Source organism: Taudactylus pleione, unplaced genomic scaffold, assembly GCF_031769625.1.
Source record: "Taudactylus pleione unplaced genomic scaffold, aTauple2 ptg000333l, whole genome shotgun sequence".
Taxonomy (NCBI): Eukaryota; Metazoa; Chordata; class Amphibia; order Anura; family Myobatrachidae; genus Taudactylus; species Taudactylus pleione.
Window position 1 is genome coordinate 1,208,762 of NW_028284734.1, and position 22,991 is coordinate 1,231,752.

Genomic DNA, 22,991 nt, shown 5'->3' on the forward strand with positions numbered 1-22,991 from the left:
ACAAGAACTTACACATTTCTCCCACCTGCTCTCTGATGCATCCTTCTTCCACCTATGCACTGTGAGATGATATATACTGATACCTGTTATCATCATCATCAGCACTACCCATGGTACCTTATTGCTCAGGCAGCATCATCAACATCACTACAAGTTATCCCTGAGGCCTGGCAACCACAAGATTCCGCATCTCAGGAAAACTAGGCATCACACAGGGCACTTTATATGCTGTAGAGTAAACTCTGAATTAAGAGTCGCCATTGTGAATGCCATATGAATACTCCATAAGCAGTAACATCTGTTCATAAGTCTGCTGCTTGAAAATTACATAACACAATGAAACCATGGTATAAAGCTGTGTTACATGGATCAGCATGCCAAATAAATCACATTATTTCCTCATACCTCTACACTATAATAATATCTGCAACAGCCACAACTCTCCAAATCCTATATATGAAATAAGGTATTTACTACGGCAATAAAACACAGACGTGAACATGTGCAGAAGCACTTCAAAACATTTTAGTTAAGAAAAATAATATGTAGGAATGTCTGTATGTGAAGCAGAGTAATAAAGTAGATTCTTTTATGCGACTATAAATTACCCCATAACCACATTCATACTAGACGTTCTGTGGAGTGTAATGTTGTACAGTACAGTGATAACCCCAATACTTCTGTGCAGACTGACATAATGGTAAGAACATTAACTGTAAACTCGGCTCTGCTGGCCCCTTATAAAATAATAACACAAATAATAATAAGTGCACAAAAAAAATAATCACAGTTTATAGCACATTTTAAATATTATGGGGAAGAGTTTAATAAATAATCTATATAGAGAACTTGCAAACCTTAGAATGGAGGTAATGGCACAAAACAGATATATTGGTCATTACGTGGGCCCAGACAATCAGTCTCATGTGAATTTTAGTTCAAATAATAATTAGATATGTAATACATCACGTCCCCTAAATGAATAGCATGTGATGTGTAAACTTCAATTTAATGTTTGCTACATCTGAATATTCTCCAATCACATACAGGCTGCAGAGGGGTGTAGTAGGTATTACCGCCGGCCGCGTGGCCGACAGAGGAAGCCTGGCAGGGGTGAAGATCCCGATTGCTAATTAAGGTAAGTGCTGCTAACCATACTCCCTACCCTAACCCTCTCTTAGAGGTGCCTAACCCTAACCTACCCCCCAAGTGCCTAACCCCCATTCCCCGCAGCCTAAACCCACGTCTCCCAGGGTGGTGCCTAACCCTAAGTCCCCCCGGGAGCCCTAAAACCTAACCCCCCCCCCTGCAAGTGGTTGACCATGTAGGCTGCTTCCATTGGTAACTGCACACACTGGCTGATCAGTAGAGAAGCTTAAAAAAGTTGGAGGATGTGGCAGATGGTCACCCCCCTGCATGTGCCTTGAAAATGTTTACTTACAACCATGGCAACAAGACACATTGCATACAGATTACCTCCAACCAGCTATCATTTAAAAATAAAATATGGTGGTACAGAGGCACTTGTGATGGGCTTTACATTAAGTTTTGGTCAGTAAGAATCCACCCCTCACACCAAACCAGTGGCCTAGCTGAAAGCTCCTGGACTTGAAGCAAAATCACTGCCAGGTCCCCTTATCTTCCACTAGTTGCAGATATATCCAAACACAGAAAGAAAAAAGTAATTCAGTACAGTTGTCTGCGCTACAGCAACAATACATGAAACAACCAATGCTGAGGAGGGCAGGACTTGAAATGAAATTATGTCACAGAGGTTATATCATTCACTGTGTAACTAACAATTGAGTCCATCTACTGGCAAGATTACGAACCCCGGGGGTGGAAGCCAAGTGCACAGCATGCAATGGCTGCAATACAAGATATTCCTATTAGAAACTGGGAAGGGAGGCTGGCTGTAGCAGAACAGCTCGTTATAACAAATATGTGGGATCCCAGATTAGCTGCTAATTCACTCAGCACTTTCAGCAAATGCCAAAAATGTCCATATTGCCCGCCCAGGCCAGATACTGACAATTACATATAGCGTAAAATAAAACAGTTTGTGCAGACGTCCACAGATTCAGAAGAATAGTGATAATTATACACACACGCAGAACAAGATAAATAGTGCTAATACATACAGAACTATTCCAAATGTGATGCACTCAATTTGTCAAATATTACATTAAAGACCAACCTTCTTTTGTTATTTCTGCAAAAATTGTTTGAAGGATCATCACAGTATTACAATAAAACCATACAAAGGCAGGCAATACAATACAGAATGGAAAACGACAGTGAAAAGAGGAGGCGAGGATGACCAGGGGGAAGATGGGAAAAATTAGCAGGTTTAGGAATTGACTGTGTATCAATCAAGGAGTAGTCTCAACTTGACATCAGTTTAGTCGTAGTGGTAGGTACATCAATCTGATTATCAAAAGGTGATTGTAGTGAGCAGCCCAAATTTAGCATATATTCATGCTCGCCTACCCTCCCGATTTGGCCCGAAGCCTCCCGAATATCGGGTGCCGCGCCCGGCCCCCCTGAAAGGCGGGCAAGCCTCTCGGCTTCCCCCGACCCATCCAGCCCCCCCGCACTAGTGATAGAAACCCCCACAGTGGGGGGGACCGGTGACGCGATTCGCACTGAATCGCGCCATCGTGGCCCCTGCCAACCGCTTCACAATGCCTTTAATTTCGGCATTGTGAAGAGGGGCCCCCAATACTTAGTCACTGCCCGGCCAAGCACCCCCGCTGTACACAGGCATTCAGCTCCCTCCAAGAAGGAGGGAGCTGAATGTCGGCAAGTATGCATATATTAGAAGTTGAACTGGTAAGCAAGCCAGGGTCTATTCAAGGAAGCTGCAAGTAGAATGGTCCAATCGTCCTCTAACCAGCAGGTGGTACGTTAGATCTTGCTCAACAGAAAGGCAAGCAGATGGTAGCGAGGGCATGTGCACAATCAGTTTATTCTGAAGGTACCAGGGCAGGGGCGTTTCTAGAGCGGAGGGTCCCGTGTTAATCTCTGACACGGGCCCCCTCCTCTCTGTCCGGCAGCGCACTGAGCTGTGCACGGCCAGCGCCGGAGTTAGAGACTCTGGGCGCTAGAGTACATCCAGAGTCTATAGCGTAGGTGCAGGTCACCAAGAAAATGGCCACGGCGGCCATTTTGCCTGTACAGTGCATGCGCAAACGGTGGGAAAATGGCCTCCGCAGCCATTTTCCAGTCATCTTCACAGTGCCGGACCCCCGCACAGACGTGGGACTCCGGAGAGGTAAGTAATACTATGGGTGCAGGCTGTGTGGTGTGGGGCCCCTCCTGGATCCAGGGGACCATGGCCCCACACATTCTGCACCCATTATAGATACGCCCCTGTACTAGGGACATGAGCTGAAAATGTTTCAGGGGGACATCTATTTATATTATCGAATGAGTTAGGTCCCTGACTGCGGCCTAACAAACTATATCTACTTGGATAAACCAAACGGTTTCTCAATGAGTTATGAATAGCAGCAATTCCATTTATTCTTGAAGCACCTCTCGTGCTTGTGATAAGCACACAAATAGCCATAGCTGCCTATGGTACACAGGAAAGTTCATCTAAACCTCCTAACATTTGCCCTGGCAGGAATCGGCACAGTAACATTTGTGATGATGGGTGCATGATAAGGGATCGAGGAACCACAGTGTGGCCAGTGTTTCTGACACACTGGACTGCCCCGGTCACGTACCCTCACCTGATCCAATGTGAAGCAAAAGTAACTTGCTGGACCACCCGTCCTGTTCCTTTACCTAGTGGCAGTTGCACAATAAAGGGAAGAGGCCCCATGGCACAGGGAAACATGGATAGCAACAGACTCTTTCCTGGGGATGGATAATTGATGAACTCATAACCAATAACCATTGTAAAAGCATCCATTTCTCGGTGCATCAGTATTTTGTGCAGGGGTCCTGAAGAATCGCCCCACGTTCTCTACAAGCACTGAACTCAGATCAGTCACACACAGAGTGTTACAGACATGCTCTTATACAGGGTGTTTCACTCGCTATTGGACCCAAAGTTTTTCTTAGAACTTTTAAAGTAATTGAGGTAATTTAGTGAAAGTTGACACAGACATACCTTGTTCTATGAGAAACATGAGGAAGTCATAGCAAGTGTTGATAGTGTTCACCATTAGCATCCAGGCCAGCTGTACACGCATGCACGAAGTGAAGGCCAGCTGTTCACCCCCCTAGTCAGCAGGTGAAATTGAGACTGACTCATCCCCTATATATTATATGCCCATCACTCCCTCCCCTCATCCCCTATATATATGCCCATCACACCCTCCCCTCATCCCCTATATATGATATGCCCACTCCCTCCCCTCCTATATATTATATGCCCATCACTCCCTCCCCTCACCCCCTATATATAATATGCCCATCACTCCCTCCCCTCATCCCCTATATATATGACCATCACTCCCTCCCCTCACCCCCTATATATTATATGACCATCACTCCCTCCCCTCTATATTATATGCCCATCACTCCCTCCCCTCATCCCCTATATATATGCCCATCACTCCCTCCCCTCATCCCCTATATATTATATGCCCATCACTCCCTCCCCTCATCCCCTATATATCATATGCCCATCACTCCCTCCCCTCATCCCCTATATATTATATGCCCATCACTCCCCCCCATCCCCTATATATTATATGCCCGTCACTCCCTCCCCTCATCCCCTATATATTATATGCCCGTCAATCCCTCCCCTCATCCCCTATATATTATATGCCCATCACTCCCTTCCCTCCTATGTATTATATGCCCATCACTCCCTCCCCTCCTATATAAATGCCCATCACTCCCCCCCATCCCCTATATATTATATGCCCGTCACTCCCTCCCCTCATCCCCTATATATTATATGCCCATCACTCCCTCCCCTCACCCCCTATATATGAAATGCCCACTCCCTCCCCTCCTATATATATGCCCATCACTCCATTCCCTCATCCCCTATTATATGCCCATCACTCCCTCCCCTCATCCCCTATACATTATATGCCCATCACTCCCTTCCCTCCTATGTATTATATGCCCATCACTCCCTCCCCTCATCCCCTATATATTATATGCCCATCACTCCCTCCCCTCATCCCCTATATATATGCCCATCACTCCCTCCCCTCCTATATATTATATGCCCATCACTCCCTCCCCTCATCCCCTATATATTATATTCCCATCACTCCCTCCCCTCCTATTATATGCCCATCACTCCCTCCCCTCATCCCCTACATATATGCCCATCACTCCCTCCCCTCATCCCCTATATATATGCCCATCACTCCCTCCCCTCCTATTATATGCCCATCACTCCCTCCCCTCTTCCCCTACATATATGCCCATCACTCCCTCCCCTCTTCCCCTACATATATGCCCATCACTCCCTCCCCTCCTATATATTATATGCCCATCACTCCCTCCCCTTCATTATATTATATGCCCATCACTCCCTCCCCTCATCCCCTATATATTACATGCCCATCACTCCCTCCCCTTCTATTATATGCCCATCACTCCCTCCCCTCCTCCCCTATATATTATATGCCCATCACTTCCTCCCCTATATATTATATGCCCATCACTCCCTTCCCTCTTATGTATTATATGCCCATCACTCCCTCCCCTCATCCCCTATATATTATATGCCCATCACTCCCTCCCCTCATCCCCTATATATATGCCCATCACTCCCTCCCCTCCTATATATTATATGCCCATCACTCCCTCCCCTCATCCCCTATATATTATATGCCCATCACTCCCTCCCCTCCTATTATATGCCCATCACTCCCTCCCCTCATTCCCTACATATATGCCCATCACTCCCTCCCCTCATCCCCTACATATATGCCCATCACTCCCTCCCCTCCTATTATATGCCCATCACTCCCTCCCCTCGTCCCCTACATATATGCCCATCACTCCCTCCCCTCTTCCCCTACATATATGCCCATCACTCCCTCCCCTCCTATATATTATATGCCCATCACTCTCTCCCCGCCTATATATTATATGCCCGTCACTCCCTCCCCTCCTCTATATATTATATGCCCATCACTCCCTTCCCTCCTATGTATTATATGCCCATCACTCCCTCCCCTCATCCCCTATATATTATATGCCCATCACTCCCTCCCCTCATCCCCTATATATATGCCCATCACTCCCTCCCCTCCTATATATTATATGCCCATCACTCCCTCCCCTCATCCCCTATATATTATATGCCCATCACTCCCTCCCCTCCTATTATATGCCCATCACACCCTCCCCTCATCCCCTACATATATGCCCATCACTCCCTCCCCTCATCCCCTATATATATGCCCATCACTCCCTCCCCTCATCCCCTATATATTATATGCCCATCACTCCCTCCCCTTCTATTATATGCCCATCACTCCCTCCCCTCTTCCCCTACATATATGCCCATCACTCCCTCCCCTCCTATATATTATATGCCCATCACTCCCTCCCCTTCTTTATATTATATGCCCATCATTCCCTCCCCTCATCCCCTATATATTATATGCCCATCACTCCCTCCCCTCCTATATATTATATGCCCATCACCCCCCTCCCCTCCTATATATTATATGCCCATCACTCCCTTCCCTCCTATGTATTATATGCCCATCACTCTCTCCCCTCATCCCCTATATATTATATGCCCATCATTCCCTCCCCTCATCCCCTATATATTATATGCCCATCACTCCCTCCCCTCATCCCCTATATATATCACTCCCTCCCCTCCTATATATTATATGCCCATCACTCCCTCCCCTCATCCCCTATATATTATATTCCCATCACTCCCTCCCCTCCTATTATATGCCATCACTCCCTCCCCTCATCCCCTACATATATGCCCATCACTCCCTCCCCTCATCCCCTATATATATGCCCATCACTCCCTCCCCTCCTATTATATGCCCATCACTCCCTCCCCTCTTCCCCTACATATATGCCCATCACTCCCTCCCCTCTTCCCCTACATATATGCCCATCACTCCCTCCCCTCCTATATATTATATGCCCATCACTCCCTCCCCTTCTTTATATTATATGCCCATCACTCCCTCCCCTCATCCCCTATATATTACATGTCCATCACTCCCTCCCCTCATCCCCTATATATTATATGCCCATCACTCCCTCCCCTCATCCCCTATATATTATATGCCCATCACTCCCTCCCCTCCTATTATATGCCCATCACTCCCTCCCCTCATCCCCTACATATATGCCCATCACTCCCTCCCCTCCTATTATATGCCCATCACTCCCTCCCCTCGTCCCCTACATATATGCCCATCACTCCCTCCCCTCTTCCCCTACATATATGCCCATCACTCCCTCCCCTCCTATATATTATATGCCCATCACTCCCTCCCCTTCTTTATATTATATGCCCATCATTCCCTCCCCTCATCCCCTATATATTATATGCCCATCACTCCCTCCCCTTCTATTATATGCCCATCACTCCCTCCCCTCATCCCCTACATATATGCCCATCACTCCCTCCCCTTCTTTATATTATATGCCCATCATTCCCTCCCCTCATCCCCTATATATTATATGCCCATCACTCCCTCCCCTTCTATTATATGCCCATCACTCCCTCCCCTTCTATTATATGCCCATCACTCCCTCCCCTCATCCCCTACATATATGCCCATCACTCCCTCCCCTCATCCCCTATATATATGCCCATCACTCCCTCCCCTCCTATATATTATATGCCCATCACTCCCTCCCCTCATCCCCTATATATTATATGCCCATCACTCCCTCCCCTTCTATTATATGCCCATCACTCCCTCCCCTCATCCCCTACATATACGCCCATCACTCCCTCCCCTCATCCCCTATATATATGCCCATCACTCCCTCCCCTCCTATATATTATATGCCCATCACTCCCTCCCCTTCTTTATATTATATGCCCACCATTCCCTCCCCTCATCCCCTATATATTATATGCCGATCACTCCCTCCCCTCCTATATATTATATGCCCATCACCCCCCTCCCCTCCTATATATTATATGCCCATCACTCCCTTCCCTCCTATGTATTATATGCCCATCACTCCCTCCCCTCATCCCCTATATATTATATGCCCATCATTCCCTCCCCTCATCCCCTATATATTATATGCCCATCACTCCCTCCCCTCCTATATATTATATGCCCATCACTCCCTCCCCTCCTCTCCTATATATTATATGCCCATCACTCCCTTCCCTCCTATGTATTATATGCCCATCACTCCCTCCCCTCATCCCCTATATATTATATGCCCATCACTCCCTCCCCTCCTATTATATGCCCATCACTCCCTCCCCTCATCCCCTACATATATGCCCATCACTCCCTCCCCTCATCCCCTATATATATGCCCATCACTCCCTCCCCTCATCCCCTATATTATATGCCCATCACTCCCTCCCCTCTTCCCCTACATATATGCCCATCACTCCCTCCCCTCTTCCCCTACATATATGCCCATCACTCCCTCCCCTCCTATATATTATATGCCCATCACTCCCTCCCCTTCTTTATATTATATGCCCATCATTCCCTCCCCTCATCCCCTATATATTATATGCCCATCACTCCCTCCCCTCCTATATATTATATGCCCATCACCCCCCTCCCCTCCTATATATTATATGCCCATCACTCCCTTCCCTCCTATGTATTATATGCCCATCACTCCCTCCCCTCATCCCCTATATATTATATGCCCATCATTCCCTCCCCTCATCCCCTATATATTATATGCCCATCACTCCCTCCCCTCCTATATATTATATGCCCATCACTCCCTCCCCTCCTATATATTATATGCCCATCACCCCCCTCCCCATACATTGTATGCCTCTTGGGAGCCTGCCTCTGATGAACTCTGTACTGTACTTATGTAAAAGCATGGACACAGTTGTACTAGTAAAGTTTGTCCACAACACTAATGTGAATAGAGGAGGATGCATCCCCCTGACTGACTGACAGGGCAGGAGGTACACGCATGACATGCAATTCAGCAATTATCCAGCCAGGGGTTAACATTAATAAAAAAAAAGGCCTCCAAATGTGACAGGCTGTTTCTCCCTCCAAGCACAACAAGAGCCATGCTGGAGCTACTGTATTAGCAGTTTAGCAGCACTGCCTTTAGCTATGCACACAGCTTACAGTGTGCCACTGCTGCTCTCCAGACTGTGACAACCACCCTCCCTATCAGCTGGGTTACTGACCAGTGTGCCAGGCTGCAGGAGCTTCACCATGAACTTTCATCCATCCATGTCACCAACCAGGACTCCAGGAGACAAGGCATGCCAGTGCTCAGGCTGTAATGTAGCAACTCCACAGACTTTTCATGCTGCTGGCAATGCCTCGTGGTAGTTTCTTTTCGCGGTCAGAGTGGGAGCAGTACAAGATAAACTACAAATCCCATGTCACTCCTCCCCCTTCTCTGGCCCCAGCGTGGTTGCCTCGGGCTAACAGCTGACTGCCTGCCTGCTTGTGCCTGCAGCGGGCAGGTCTCGGCTGGGCCCGCAGCTTAACCATGCTTGGCTTTGCTCTCTCACATCTGCACTGCTGTGAAGCCTACAGGTACAGTAGGTTGGCGGAGCTGGGGCTGTGTTTTACGGGGGCGATCGCCCTTATCGCCCCCCCCCCCCTGGATCCGCCACTGGTCCTCATGTTTCCAGACCAAGGTATATCATTGTCACATTTCACTAAATTACCTCAATTACTTTAAGTTATAAGGAAAACGTTGGGGCCAATAGCGAGTGAAACGCCCTGTATAACAAGCTTCTTTATACCATACAGCATGAGATGCCTTGCCGACTGAGGCGCTCCAATATGGCTAGCGTAGCGAACATTTCACTAAATACTGCAGCTTAGTCACATTATAGATGCATATAAAGCTGCTCACAGTGTACCTGAGACAATAGGTTTCGACCTTTGTTGCAAAGAACTTCGTACAACCCATGTACAAAGTCTCACACTCTTCATAACAAAAGCTGGGAAGGGAAGAATAGTCACGGACGCTCAAATTGGAACCTTTTATATGTGACCTAGTAGGACATAGTTGTACACTGACCCCCCAGGGGTCAGTGTAGGCTAGTAATGTATCATCACTTCTCGCAGCTTTTAGCAGGGCGAATGTGGAGCAACTGTTGAAAAAAGGACGATTGCCAGGGCTAAGTCGCAAGGACCTTGGTGTGCCAAGAGCACTATTTGGCACGCCAGGCTATAAGTCTGCTGAAATCCTGTACTGGCAGATATGTAAATCTGTAGAAATTAATGCTAAGGTGCACAGGGCTCATGATTAAGTGCTTAGTTTTCGCCTTTCTCTCAGTTGGGAGTCTATTTACTAAACTTTGTTAGGAGATGAAGTGAACAGAGATAAAGTACCAGCCAATCAGCTCCTGTCATTTTTCTAACAGCCTTTGACATGGCAGTTAGGAGCCGATTGGCTGGTACCTTACCTCCTCCGTTCACTTTATCTCCTAACAAAGCTTAGTAAATAGACCCCTTGGTTTCATCAGTGTTTTTCATATCTGTGATGTCTACACTGGTCCTGCGACTCAAGTACGACCCTGCTTCTCGATTACAAACTGTGTCCTGCACTGCATCTCATTCTATGTACTAAGAACCTCACTTATACTCCATGTTATTTGTAGAGTTTATCAGAATTATTTTGACTATCATTGTTCTTAGAATGCAGGAAGACACTCTGGGTACTATGGCCCTTGCATTGTACTACATGTCTCAGCATGGCAGCACCTCTTGTTAGGTTTAGAATTAAAGTGTGCAGTCCAAGCCCCCTCCCCCTTTATCAGAAGAAACCAAGGACTTCTGGGGTGAATTTATATAGGCACTCCCAGCCTCTCGGAGAATCTCAATGGAGACTTTCCAAAAGCAGCGAGCTAGGATAAAATATTGACGCCTATATGTTGTTGCCTGGATCGATGCCATCAATATATCATGCTCCCAGGATTGATGCAAAAATCACCCTTTATTGAACCATAAGCATAGATGTCTGATGCAGCAGTGACCGATGTCCATGCCTACCCTTTCCCTTACAGTCAGGTGCATAAATATTGGGACATTGACAGAATTTTCATATTTTGGTCTCTATTCACCACCACAATGGCTTTAAAATTAAACAAACAAGATGTGCTTTAACTGCAGACTTGCAGATTTAAATTAAGGGTAATTACATCCAAATCAGGTGAACAGTGTAGGAATTACAACGGTTTCTATATGTGTCTCCCACTTTTTAAGGGGCCAAAAGTAATGGGACTATCAACTCAAAAGCTCTTTCATGGACAGGTGTGGGCTATTCCCTCGTTATTTCAATATCAATTAAGCAGGTAAAAGGTCTGGAGTTGATTCTAGGTGTGACATTTGCATTTGGAATCAGTTGCTGTCGACTCTCAATATGAGATCCAAAGAGCTGTCACTGTCAGTGAAGCAAACCATCATTAGGCTGAAAAATAAAAAAAAAACCCAGAGAGATAGCAAAAACATTAGGTGTGGCCAAATCAACTGTTTGGAACATTCTTGAAAAGAAAGAACCACCGGAGAGCTCAGCAACACCAAAAGACCCTGAAGATCATGGAAAACAACTGTGGTGGATGACAGAAGAATTATTTCCCTGGTGAAGAAAAACCCCTTCACAACAGTTGGCCAAATCAAGAACACTCTCCAGGAGGTAGGTGTATATGTGTCAACAATCAAGAGAAGACTTCACAAGAGTGAATAAAGAGGGTTCACCACAAGATGTAAACCATTGGGGAGCCACAAAAACAGGAAGACCAGATTAGAGTTTGCCAAACAACATCTAAAAAAGCCATTACAGTTCTGGAACAACATCCTATGGACAGATGAGACAAAGATCAACTTGTACCAGAGTGATGGGAAGAGAAGAGTATGGAGAAGGAAAGGAACTGCTCATGATCCAAAACATACCACCTCATCAGTGAAGCATGGTGGTGGTAGTGTCATGGCGTGGGCATGTATGGCTGCCAATGGAACTGGTTCCCTTGTATTTATTGATGATGTGACTGCTGACAAAAGCAGCAGAATGAATTCTGAAGTGTTTTGGGGAATATTATATGCTCATGTTCAGTCAAATGCTTCAGAACTCATTGGACGGCGCTTCACAGTGCAGATGGACAATGACCAGAAGCATACTGCAAAAGCAACCAAAGAGTTTTTTAAGGCTAAAAAGTGGAATGTTATGCAATGGCCAAATCAATCCCCTGACCTGAATCCAATTGAGCATGCATTTCACTTGATGAAGACAAAACTGAAGGGAAAATGCCCCAAGAACAAGCAGGAACTGAAGACATTTGCAGTAGAGGCCTGGCAGAGCATCACCAGGGATGAAACCCAGCGTCTGGTGATATCTATGCGTTCCAGACATCAGGCTGTAATTGCCTGCAAAGGATTTGCAACAAAGTATTAAAAAGTGAAAGTTAGATTTAGGATTGTTTAGTTTGTCCCATTACTTTTGACCCCTTAAAAAGAGGGAGGCACATATAGAAACCATTGTATTTACTACACCGTTCACCTGATTTGGATGTAATTACCCTAAAATTAAATCTGAAAGTCTGCAGTTAAAGCACATCTTGTTTGTTTCATTTCAAAGCCATTGTGGTAGTGAATAGAGGCCAAAATATGAAAATTCTGTCAATGTCCCAATATTTATGCACCTGACTGTACATGGCAGTAATGAACAGAACATACCCCCTCAACTACTGGGCCAATAGGGAAGGCAGGACAGAGCCCTCAAAGTGTGAAAGTTGAGCGGTGTGGACCATCTGATATTGTTTACAGTTGTCTGTTTAATCAATTTTGATGGCTGGATCATTTGGTCCAGCCCCTATAAGGACCAGGTGCATTTGGGAGCCTATTACCTCTCTCATGCTACTGTACTTCCTTTAATTCGACTCCATTCAAAAGTGCATCAAAATTACTTACCACTAGGTATGTTCTCAATACACTAATGACGATGAGCTGTGCAGGAACTCATTAATTGTATTATACATGTGTCTGGCTCAAATGCACAAATTTGATTTATATATTTGATTTATATATTGGTGGTAATTTAAGTTCTATATTGGGAATATTTGTGTTTGTAGTTCTGTGAATCAGTGCAATACCTGCCATCATTACAGATTAGAAGAGGAAAAGGTCTTTATAGACAGGAAATGAGCGGACAAGTCTAGGAAGAAGATAATGTGAGCCCCTAGATAGAAGTCAGTAGTGCTACTTGCAATGACAGGAAATACGAGGCAGATGTTACAGGCTCTGTTCTACTCAAGCAACAACTGGTGGGTGCGTAATGAATAGCACACAGATTGACTTCTCAAACCAATGTTTGACCTTTTGTGGTAGAGTAACAGATAAAGGCACTGAGAACGGTCTGTGTTCCTGTGAGGTTATAGAAGTGACTTGGGTTTGTTGTTGTTTGGGTGGATATTAATCAAGAAAGACAACTTCCATTACTCTCTAGTTTCACATTCGGATGAAATCTTTTCCAAATATAAAACACTGCACATATACACACACAGCTGGGGCTCTCACATCTGCAGCAATCACCTCCACAGAGCCAAAATCTACATTTGGACAGCACACTTGTACAGGCGTCACATCATGTAAATGGGATCTTGACCTAGGGAAATACTCACAGGGAACCGTAATCTATGAGCTAAGGGAAGATAGGGGTTATATAATCTACCATTGCCAAACCTCAGACTCAATATTACATCACATTCTACATCCAAAGCACGTGAAGGCCCCACAATGCAAGCACAGCAAAACCAGAGACATATTTGCTAGAATATATTAAAGGCACAAGGTCCAGATTTAGTGCATTTACATAGGTTAAGAAACTCTGAGAAAATACATTGCATCTAATATTGCGTAAATTAATTTAGGAACAATCGTGTACAGTGCAGATTACAATTAGTGAAATTACATGGCAGTAATTACACACGGTATAGGGGTTTAAAAAAAGGTAATTGTGATAAGGAGTTCAGTGCCCACATTAATGCTGGGTACACACTGGCCGCTCAATTGAATGGCCGATATATCGTGTGTGCACCAGCGATATGTCTGAATGATGTTGTTTACAGGGATATCACGTCAGCTGTGCTGCACAGCCTATACCCAATATATCTGGAGATATTATTGGGGCATCGTGCTGTGTGTACGGGCGGTCGGCTGACCACCTGTACACTTGCTGCACGGGCTGGTGGTGATTGACAGGTCAACTCTGTGGGCACATAAAATGCTTGTCCAGTTTTGATGTCAGTCATGACGGATCGGGCAGTCTGTACACAGAACAAACACACTGGACAAAATAATATGGAATACAGAGAGACAAACTCCATATAAGTTCAACGAAGCGGGACGTGAACATGCGTGTAGATGGTGACACTAAAACTATTGGAAGATCATTGTGAATGTCTGAGGTATAGATAACAATGCAATTTGTTGAGATATTGTTTTTTTCTTTTTCAGTTGGAACCATGGGTCATACACGTGACGTGACCGAGAGTCAAAAGGGAGCTATTGTTTTTGGCCGAGAGCCGAGAGCCTGGCCATAGCCTGGAGGAGGTGGCAGCGTTTGTTGGTGTGCCCTCGAAGACAGTGCGCAGTTTCCATCTACAGTGGAAGCAGCATGGACACCAAGAATCTAAACGACGGAACAGTGGACGAAAGTCAGGGGCCGCAGGCATTTAGGGCACCTAGCAACCACCAGTCGGGTTTCAAGCGCGTCAGGAACTTCTCCAACTGTACAATGCCGGACCCAGCCAAACCATATCAGAATGAACACTTTGGCGAGAACTACTGGCTAATGGCTGTCTAATGGCTGCTGATTTGAAAAATATTTAGAGTTTATTGCACATAATCACATTAAAACCTAGATCAATCGATCAATAATACACAGATGGATAATAATTAATAAATATATATTATAAAAATGGAAAAAGCACGGATCCGGCTCTGTAAAAATAATAATATAAAAATGCTTAAAAGTGAACTTCTTCTCAAAAGTTCTGGATCGCAACAATCGGCTGATAGCGTGCATAATCGCAATTGCATACGGTAGTGATTCAGGCCCATTGTTGGCTCATGCGGTTTTGCCATTCGTCCTGTGTCTGAAAGACGAAGACCATCTCGTGGATCCACGCGCTAGAATTGTGCAGGATTGGTTTGCAGAGCACCAGACTGACGTGCCACATCTCACGTGCCCCTCCAATTTTCCAGATCTCAATGTTATTGAGAAAATTTGGGACATTTTGGAACGGCTATGAAGAAGAAACACAAACACCCTCCGAATTTGGCTGCATTGAAGGACCACTTATTCATATGACATTATGCCCATTCCATGACTGTGATCCAGACTCGTATTGATAGCATGCCTCGGAAAACCCAAGCGGTCATTAAAGCAGGTGGTAATGTAACGCCATATAAACGTCTAATGTGAGCTTAGCTGCAAAATTTGGCCTAAAATTTTATATTTTCAGCCATACTTGCCGACTATCTGGCTGCCCCTTCCGGGAGGGAGCAGCCAGATCGGCACTACTGGGGGGGCGGGGCCAGCAAACGGGGACGGGGCCAGCCAGATTATACGTTTTTTGGGGCGGGGCGGAGCCACACGAGCACATCATTTTGGCCCCGCCCCCGCTACACACTGCCGATATTACAGGCAGTGTGAAACAAGGGGGGGGTCCAAAATGACATGAATCGCGTCTCCGCCCCCCTTGGCTGCCGCTGTTTTACAAGTAATTGCGGTGGGACTGGAGGAGTCGGCGGCAGCCGGGAAACTTGCCCGCCTTCCCGGGAGGTCAGGAGCGGCACCTGATTTTCGGGAGGCTCCCGACCAAATCGGGAGGGTAGGCAAGTATGTTTTCAGCCCTACCACAAGCAGGCCACAGAGCAGGATAAAAAGACTGTTGTTTTCCCAGGTCTAGTCAGATTAGGATGTTTGACAAATATAGTGCAAATACAAGCAGAACTTGTCGATTGTAGATATGAAAACTAACTGTGTGAAACTCACTTTGCTTATCTCGAATAGTAATCTATAACATACCGATGTCCTCTCCTAACAACGTCAACACATAATATATGGGCTTGGCCATGCAGTCAGTTATAAAATCTTTATAGAACACCTCAGTGGACGAGAGGTCACATAACTACACATATACACGACAGAACTATGCTATTATACTGTTACAGCAGAAGACATAACTCTCATAGCAGAGCCATGTTAGTGGTACCAAATAGACACTGTGGATTCTTGTTGCCACAAAGAGAAATCAAAATGTATCACCTACTAAAGCACAGTCTTATCTTCTCTACAACAACATTTATGTATTTACTAGTATATTGATGCACTTAATGCAGGTTACCTTTAAGGTTTAGTGCTTTTGAAAAAGCATATAAGGGAGATTGTGAAAGCACCATCTATGATCGTGGCTGTAAAGTGGGCGTGTACTGTACATCTGAGAGGCGTGTCATAAAATTGACTTACAACCAAATGTAAATGAGCCCGATAGCAGTTAGTAAGATCTATTTGTTGATGAAAACACACTGAGACTTTTCAGAAAATGCATGTAGCCATAGGGATCATTGTGCCTTATAACCACTGCAGGAAATTATACCATTTGAATGTACATCTCTCTGTTCTATTATATAAATATATATATATCCTTTGATAAAGCTGCGGCTTCATGCAGCGAAACGCATCAGAACTTGGCTTATAGGTGACCACCATTTACTGCCAGGAGCCGACCAACTTCCCCACTTTTTGGTGAGATGACCCACCATTGGATATTGCTATTTGGACCAGGAACTGTGCCCAGGGGGACTATTCACATGCGACAGCTCTGCCAGCATCTCTAATTAAGACCCTATACAACATATGGACACTGGAACTGGTAACTATAGGAGTGCACATCCCTTCTCACCTATTGATACCTTGGGATTTGGAGTCTCCTAAGACTATTGCGGTATACTAATATTGTGGCTGCAATGAGATAATGCGGACTATCTAACTGCTATATCCACTCATTTGACAAATCAAACGCAGACTATATGGTGGTTTACCTTCACAATTGAATGTTGCTCAGTACGCCCATTTTTCAATTCTTTACTTTTTATTAGACAGCTGTTACAATACTTGTGCATTTTTATGGATTATGTTTTTAATTGTATATGATTAAAACTATAAATGTGTATTTCATGTGATTTTGTTTTTAATTGAGCGCTGGTATTATTCCATTTTGTTTTTCTCTATTAAGGGACTGGCTATCCCTATTTTCCAGCTGCTCTCAACCTATTGGAGATAACACCCACTACAGCGCTCCTATTTGTGATAACCTAGTTATCATCCATATTGTCAATTCAGGGGTATTGACTGGTTTTTGCTCTAGGATATATCGACTGAAGTCAGGAAAACAATTTGGAACAGTAACCTTTTTGCACATGAATAAAAGATAAATATGATGGGGTTTTTATATTACCTTAAAGCATGAATGCAATATATGACACGTGGGATATTTTTACGATCATAAACATCTGTGGTCTCTGGATAAAATATCTAAAAATCAAACAAAAAAGAATATTTGTGATGGCCATAATTCAACTGCATATTTATTATTATTTGTGCTTAAAAAAAAAATTTCTACATAACAAAGAATAAAACTTAAAAATCAAAAAACTTTCTAAATTCAGTTGACGCCATAAATGAGCCCTAGGATTATGCTATAGAAATGAAATTACAACAGCATGCATCAATATACAGTAAGGACTGGACTTATTTTTTAATTGAGACCAAAGTGATGAAGGTTCTTATGCATCAAACAACGACAGTCAAATTATTATGCACTCTATTAACACGATAATACAATCGTAAGATCTGACAAGCAGGTCCGTCACTACCATATATCTCTTGTCTGCCTCGTACGTAACGGTTATTGTGATTATAATTATTTCCATTTAACATCTACTTGTCCATCTCTTAATCAGGCCCTTTGCTCCTCCTTCCTGACCATTAGAGCTGTGAGAGGTATTTTCCATTCAATGCAAAGCACCAATATCATTGTGCGCTGCATGCAAATGTTTTCAGGGGATAGGAACGGGACAGGGGGCTGGTCATGCCACCATAATGCATGGTCACATCCTCATCTTGCCCAAGTTACCCAAACATTAAATGCTGGGAGATATGTAATGCATGGGATGTAGTCTGCATCCCAGGATGCGGGATGCCGACAGTCTAAATACTTGTCTCAGAATCCCGACAGCGTCAGGATCCCAGCTCCAATATCCCGACCACCGGCATCCCCAAGGGAAGTATCAGAGTTTAGGGTTGGGTTAGGTTTAAGGTTAGGCACAAGGGTCAAGTTTAGGGTGCGGGGAGGGGGAGGTTAAGTTTAGGCACCTGGGGGGGGGGGGGAAGTTAGGTTCAGGCACCAGGGAGGGAGGATTAGGGAACTTTCCTCAATGCAACAGCCGGGATCCCATACACAACCCATAATGCACCTGTACAAATTGTTACGTTCACATTTTTCTAAAGGTCTAAATCCAGAGACATTTTTTATTATTATTACACATTCGCTTTCAAATATCAGGTGAGGAGCCAAACAGTTTCTGTACCTTAGGAAGTCCAATTGATTCCATCGCCCGTAGCCACTGTACAGTATTATCTGTGTGTCGGAAATGTAAGCCAGACCGCTAGTCAAAAAATACAAAAAAAACAAAATAGTATAATATTAGTATGTTACCAAGTTTTAAGAAATGCCATAAATGGTTTCTAACATATGTTCATATTAGAGCTGTAATAATAATAATAATAATAATAATAATAATAATAATACAAAAACTATAATCACAAATATTCGATACTAGAGCCTGCACCCTCTGATTAAACTTCCTATTTTGGCGGAGAAATGCGTCAAGTGATTGCCATCCCTTTGGAATACAGGTGTAACGCATGCCGGAAGCCGAAGGTCCCCAACTAGCTAGCAGCTGACTAACAGGTCCCGGAAGTGGCAATGCCGGTAAGCAAGGCCAGAGGTCCGCATACATTGTGGGACAGCGCCACCTAGTCTGGGAATGGATTAGCCACATCACTAGTCCCCGCAACCACGTGGCTCACACAAGCAGGAGAACTCCACAGCATTCGCCTCTGTTCACTCCAGCTGGTTAACTATTGGGCATTAAAACTACAAAATAATGAAGTGGGAGCTTAACACGTACAATATTCTAACATCCACTAACAGTTCTGAGAATCAATATTTCAGATTTACCTGACCGTAAATGAACTGCATTTTCAATACCTGCTTTTCCCTGTTTCTGTTACCAATATCACTTAATATCTGCCACTAACACATTTAAACCAGTGACCAGGACAATTTTATTTTTTACAACTTCCTTTTATGTTCATCCAATATTGTGTGTGTATATATATATATATATATATATATATATATATAAATAAATAAAAAATAAAGAAATTTGCTTGTTGGCGAATATTTTCCATAGCTCTCAAGGTAAAGCTGCCAAATCTTAGCTATTTAATTAGTATAAAAAAGAAGATCCCACAAAAAAAGAAATATAACCTCGGCGCTTCAAAATAAGATACAAATAATAAATAAATAATAATATAAAAATTTAGAAAAAATATATACTAATTTTAATTGGTAATAATCCTTTAGCTGCAGTATTTTATGGATGCTGGCCAATTTCAAACAGAAAAATAAATAAAAATTATACTGCGCTTTAAGGATTACCCAATGGCAATAATAATCAACAGAATATCAAAAGTAAATGCCAATTTAATATAATAAAGGAATAACAAATAAAAAGCAAAATATTTTAATAAAGGTGTATATCACATAAATTACATACAGATGAAACACAATAACGCATTTGACAGTAAAGAAATATCTAATTTAAAGCGCTTGTGAACTCATAAGCAATAATAAAATATCAAATATAAAAAATCAAATAAAAAGGAAGTGCCTTATTTTAATATAGCACAGCCGCGTCCGGCTGGTAGGAAACAACAAAACAATATTAATATAAAAAATGAGTAGTAATCATTTTCCCTCAAAATAGCTTCATTGCTATAACCACAAAAACTAAACTGATTAATCCAACTATTCAAGATGTTATTGTATTGATTTGTATCCAATGACGTGGTTAGTATTAAGTTAAAATGTCACAAGTTCTTTGTAAGGTGATAACACTTGTAATTAGCAGCTTTTATCATAGGATCCGCCACCTATTGATATATCTATATTGAAAACAATCCACAGTCTATTGTGACAATGATATATATCTCTCAAAGAAAAGAAAAAATAGTCTCACACTGTGTGATAGGTAGTAGCTATTTCTCCTACTCAGCATTTCTTCCATTTGGATTTCTTCAGAACCACACCCCTCTGAAGAAATCCAAATGGAAGAAACGCATTAGGGATTGTTATTTTTTCACCCCATTTAAGCTCATTGCTCTGGTGAACCACCGGTGAACTGCCAGCAGCTCTGCTCATCTCTATACGGCTTGTGACCGCTGCGGTAATCACTTGTGTGGCGGATCAGCACACCATCGTACAGCGCTTACAGAGCAGCACATATAGTACAGCCGCTGACTTTGGAGACTCACCTCTGTACAGCTTGTGACTGCTGCGGTAATCACCTGTGTGATGGATTAGTCCACCACCGTACAGTGCAGCCGCTGATTTTGGAGACTCACTTGGGAGAGAACTCTGACAGACGGGACGTCCAGATGCAATAGCGGCTGCGGTCCCCATTGGAGGTCGCACCTCCAGGCAGGAGATCACCCAGACATGGCGTACAGCCGCACTTTGCCGAATCCCCCACTACTACTGTGTCCTCTACACCTGTAAGGCTACGTGCAAGGTTAAACCTATGGATAAAAGGACTGACAACTAAAAAGTGAGTTGTATCAAAGGCTTTGTCCTATGCTGAGTGTGAGAAATAGCTACTACCTATCACACAGTGTGAGACTATTTTTTCTTTTCTTTAAGAGATATATATCATTGTCACAATAGACTGTGGATTGTTTTCAATATAGATATATCAATAGGTGGCGGATCCTATGATAAAAGCTGCTAATTACAAGTGGTATCACCTTACAAAGAACTTGTGACATTTTAACTTAAAACTAACCACATTATTGGATACAAATCAATACAATAACATCTTGAATAGTTGGATTAATCAGTTTAGTTTTTGTGGTTATAGCAATGAAGCTATATTGAGGGAAAATGATTACTACTCATTTTTTATATTAATATTGTTTTGTTGTTTCCTACCAGCCGGACGCGGCTGTACTATATTAAAATAAGGCACTTCCTTTTTATTTGATTTTTTATATTTGACATTTTATTATTGCTTATGAGTTCACAAGCGCTTTAAATGAGATATTTCTTTACTGTCAAATGCGTTATTGTGTTTCATCTGTATGTAATTTATGTGATATACACCTTTATTAAAATATTTTGCTTTTTATTTATTATTCCTTTATTATATTAAATTGGCATTTACTTTTGATATTCTGTTGATTATTATTGCCATTGGGTAATCCTTAAAGCGCAGTATAATTTTTATTTATTTTTCATTATAAAAAAGAAAGCTACTAGACATAGAGATGAGCAGTCCGGTCCAGAATCCAAGGAATCCGAACCGCTCTGAACACTGCGGATCAGAGTCCACCCGAGTCGTGGCTTGAATGTTCCCGCCAGACTCGGATCCCACTTCGAGGCCAAACGTTAATCCTCCTGGCATCGGATTCTCGTAAAACTTGGATTCTATTTAAGGCGCTGCGGGCGGGACTCGGTGCCATTTCAACGTGATGCAAGCTGCTGTTTGATGCTCTGTACTCTGCTGTATTGGCTCAGGCTGTGCGGTGTCCACGAGTGGCTGTACTCTAAAGTAATTGTGTATAGGGGCAGACTGCACGCTTCTGTGTGCTGTGCTATACTCTGCTGTATTGGCTGTGCTGAGACTCCGGACTCACAATATCTGTGCCGTATATAAAGTGACTGTGTGTAGGGGTCATGCAGCACGCCACATTTTGCTGCGCTGTACTCTGCTGTAAATTGTACTGTTTGGTGCGCTATCTTCACGTGCCAATAGAAGCACTGTAATCCACGCAGTTTAACCCGAGCTGCAAGTTGAAAAACAGAAAAATAAAATCTACTGTAGTTCTATTGTTTGTACGGTTTGGTGCACTTTTCCCTAGTGCGCTATCTTCACGTGCCGCTATAAGCCCTGTGATCTACGCAGTTTGAGGTTAATAATACTCCAGGAACATAGGAACAAAAATAAAGCCCATATGTGATTTTAGTTTTTTTTTAATAATTTTTGAATAAAATGCAAATCCACAACAAGTCACGGCAGTTTGGCAATTCCAAACCCGGATTACGAATCAGATCCAAATCCAGAAAGAGATCCCTTTATCGGTTTCCTAAAGTTATCACAAGTCATTTGATCACTATTGACATTTGGCAGTATTTCAGTCAACCATGGTAGCACCTTCCTTAATTGTTTTGTTTTCTACTGCTGCTGTGTCATTTAACATCAAATGGGTTGCAGCACTGAGTCTTAATGTACTTCTTATCCTTTTGTCACACTCGTGATCAAACTACCACTATTCACTGATAAACTGTATTAAATAAACTGTAGGGCCTGATTAATTACCGATCGCAACTGCGATCATGCACGCAATCGGCCGATTGTTGCATACGCGAACGCAGGCGCACCAGGGCATTTGAACGCCGTTGCATGGGCATGCATAAGTTATCCACTGTGATGCCTTATGCAGCCTAAGTACTCATAGCACGCGATGAAGTTAGCAATTCCTGAGTAAGGTCA

The 22,991-nt window shown here is 43.4% G+C and overlaps 1 protein-coding gene across 2 annotated transcripts in view; it reads right to left on the reverse strand.

Moving 5' to 3' along the window:
* The window catches only part of IQGAP2 (IQ motif containing GTPase activating protein 2), a 319,379-nt gene that overhangs the window by 143,404 nt on the left and 152,984 nt on the right, over positions 1 to 22,991 (reverse strand). For both annotated transcript variants that reach the window (XM_088443725.1, XM_088443724.1), the window contains exons 4-5: positions 18,747 to 18,824; positions 17,615 to 17,691 (exon numbers count right to left, since the gene is read on the reverse strand). In XM_088443725.1, coding sequence (XP_088299851.1) covers positions 17,615 to 17,691; positions 18,747 to 18,824 — 155 coding nt within the window. The remainder of the gene's footprint in view (positions 1 to 17,614; positions 17,692 to 18,746; positions 18,825 to 22,991) is intronic.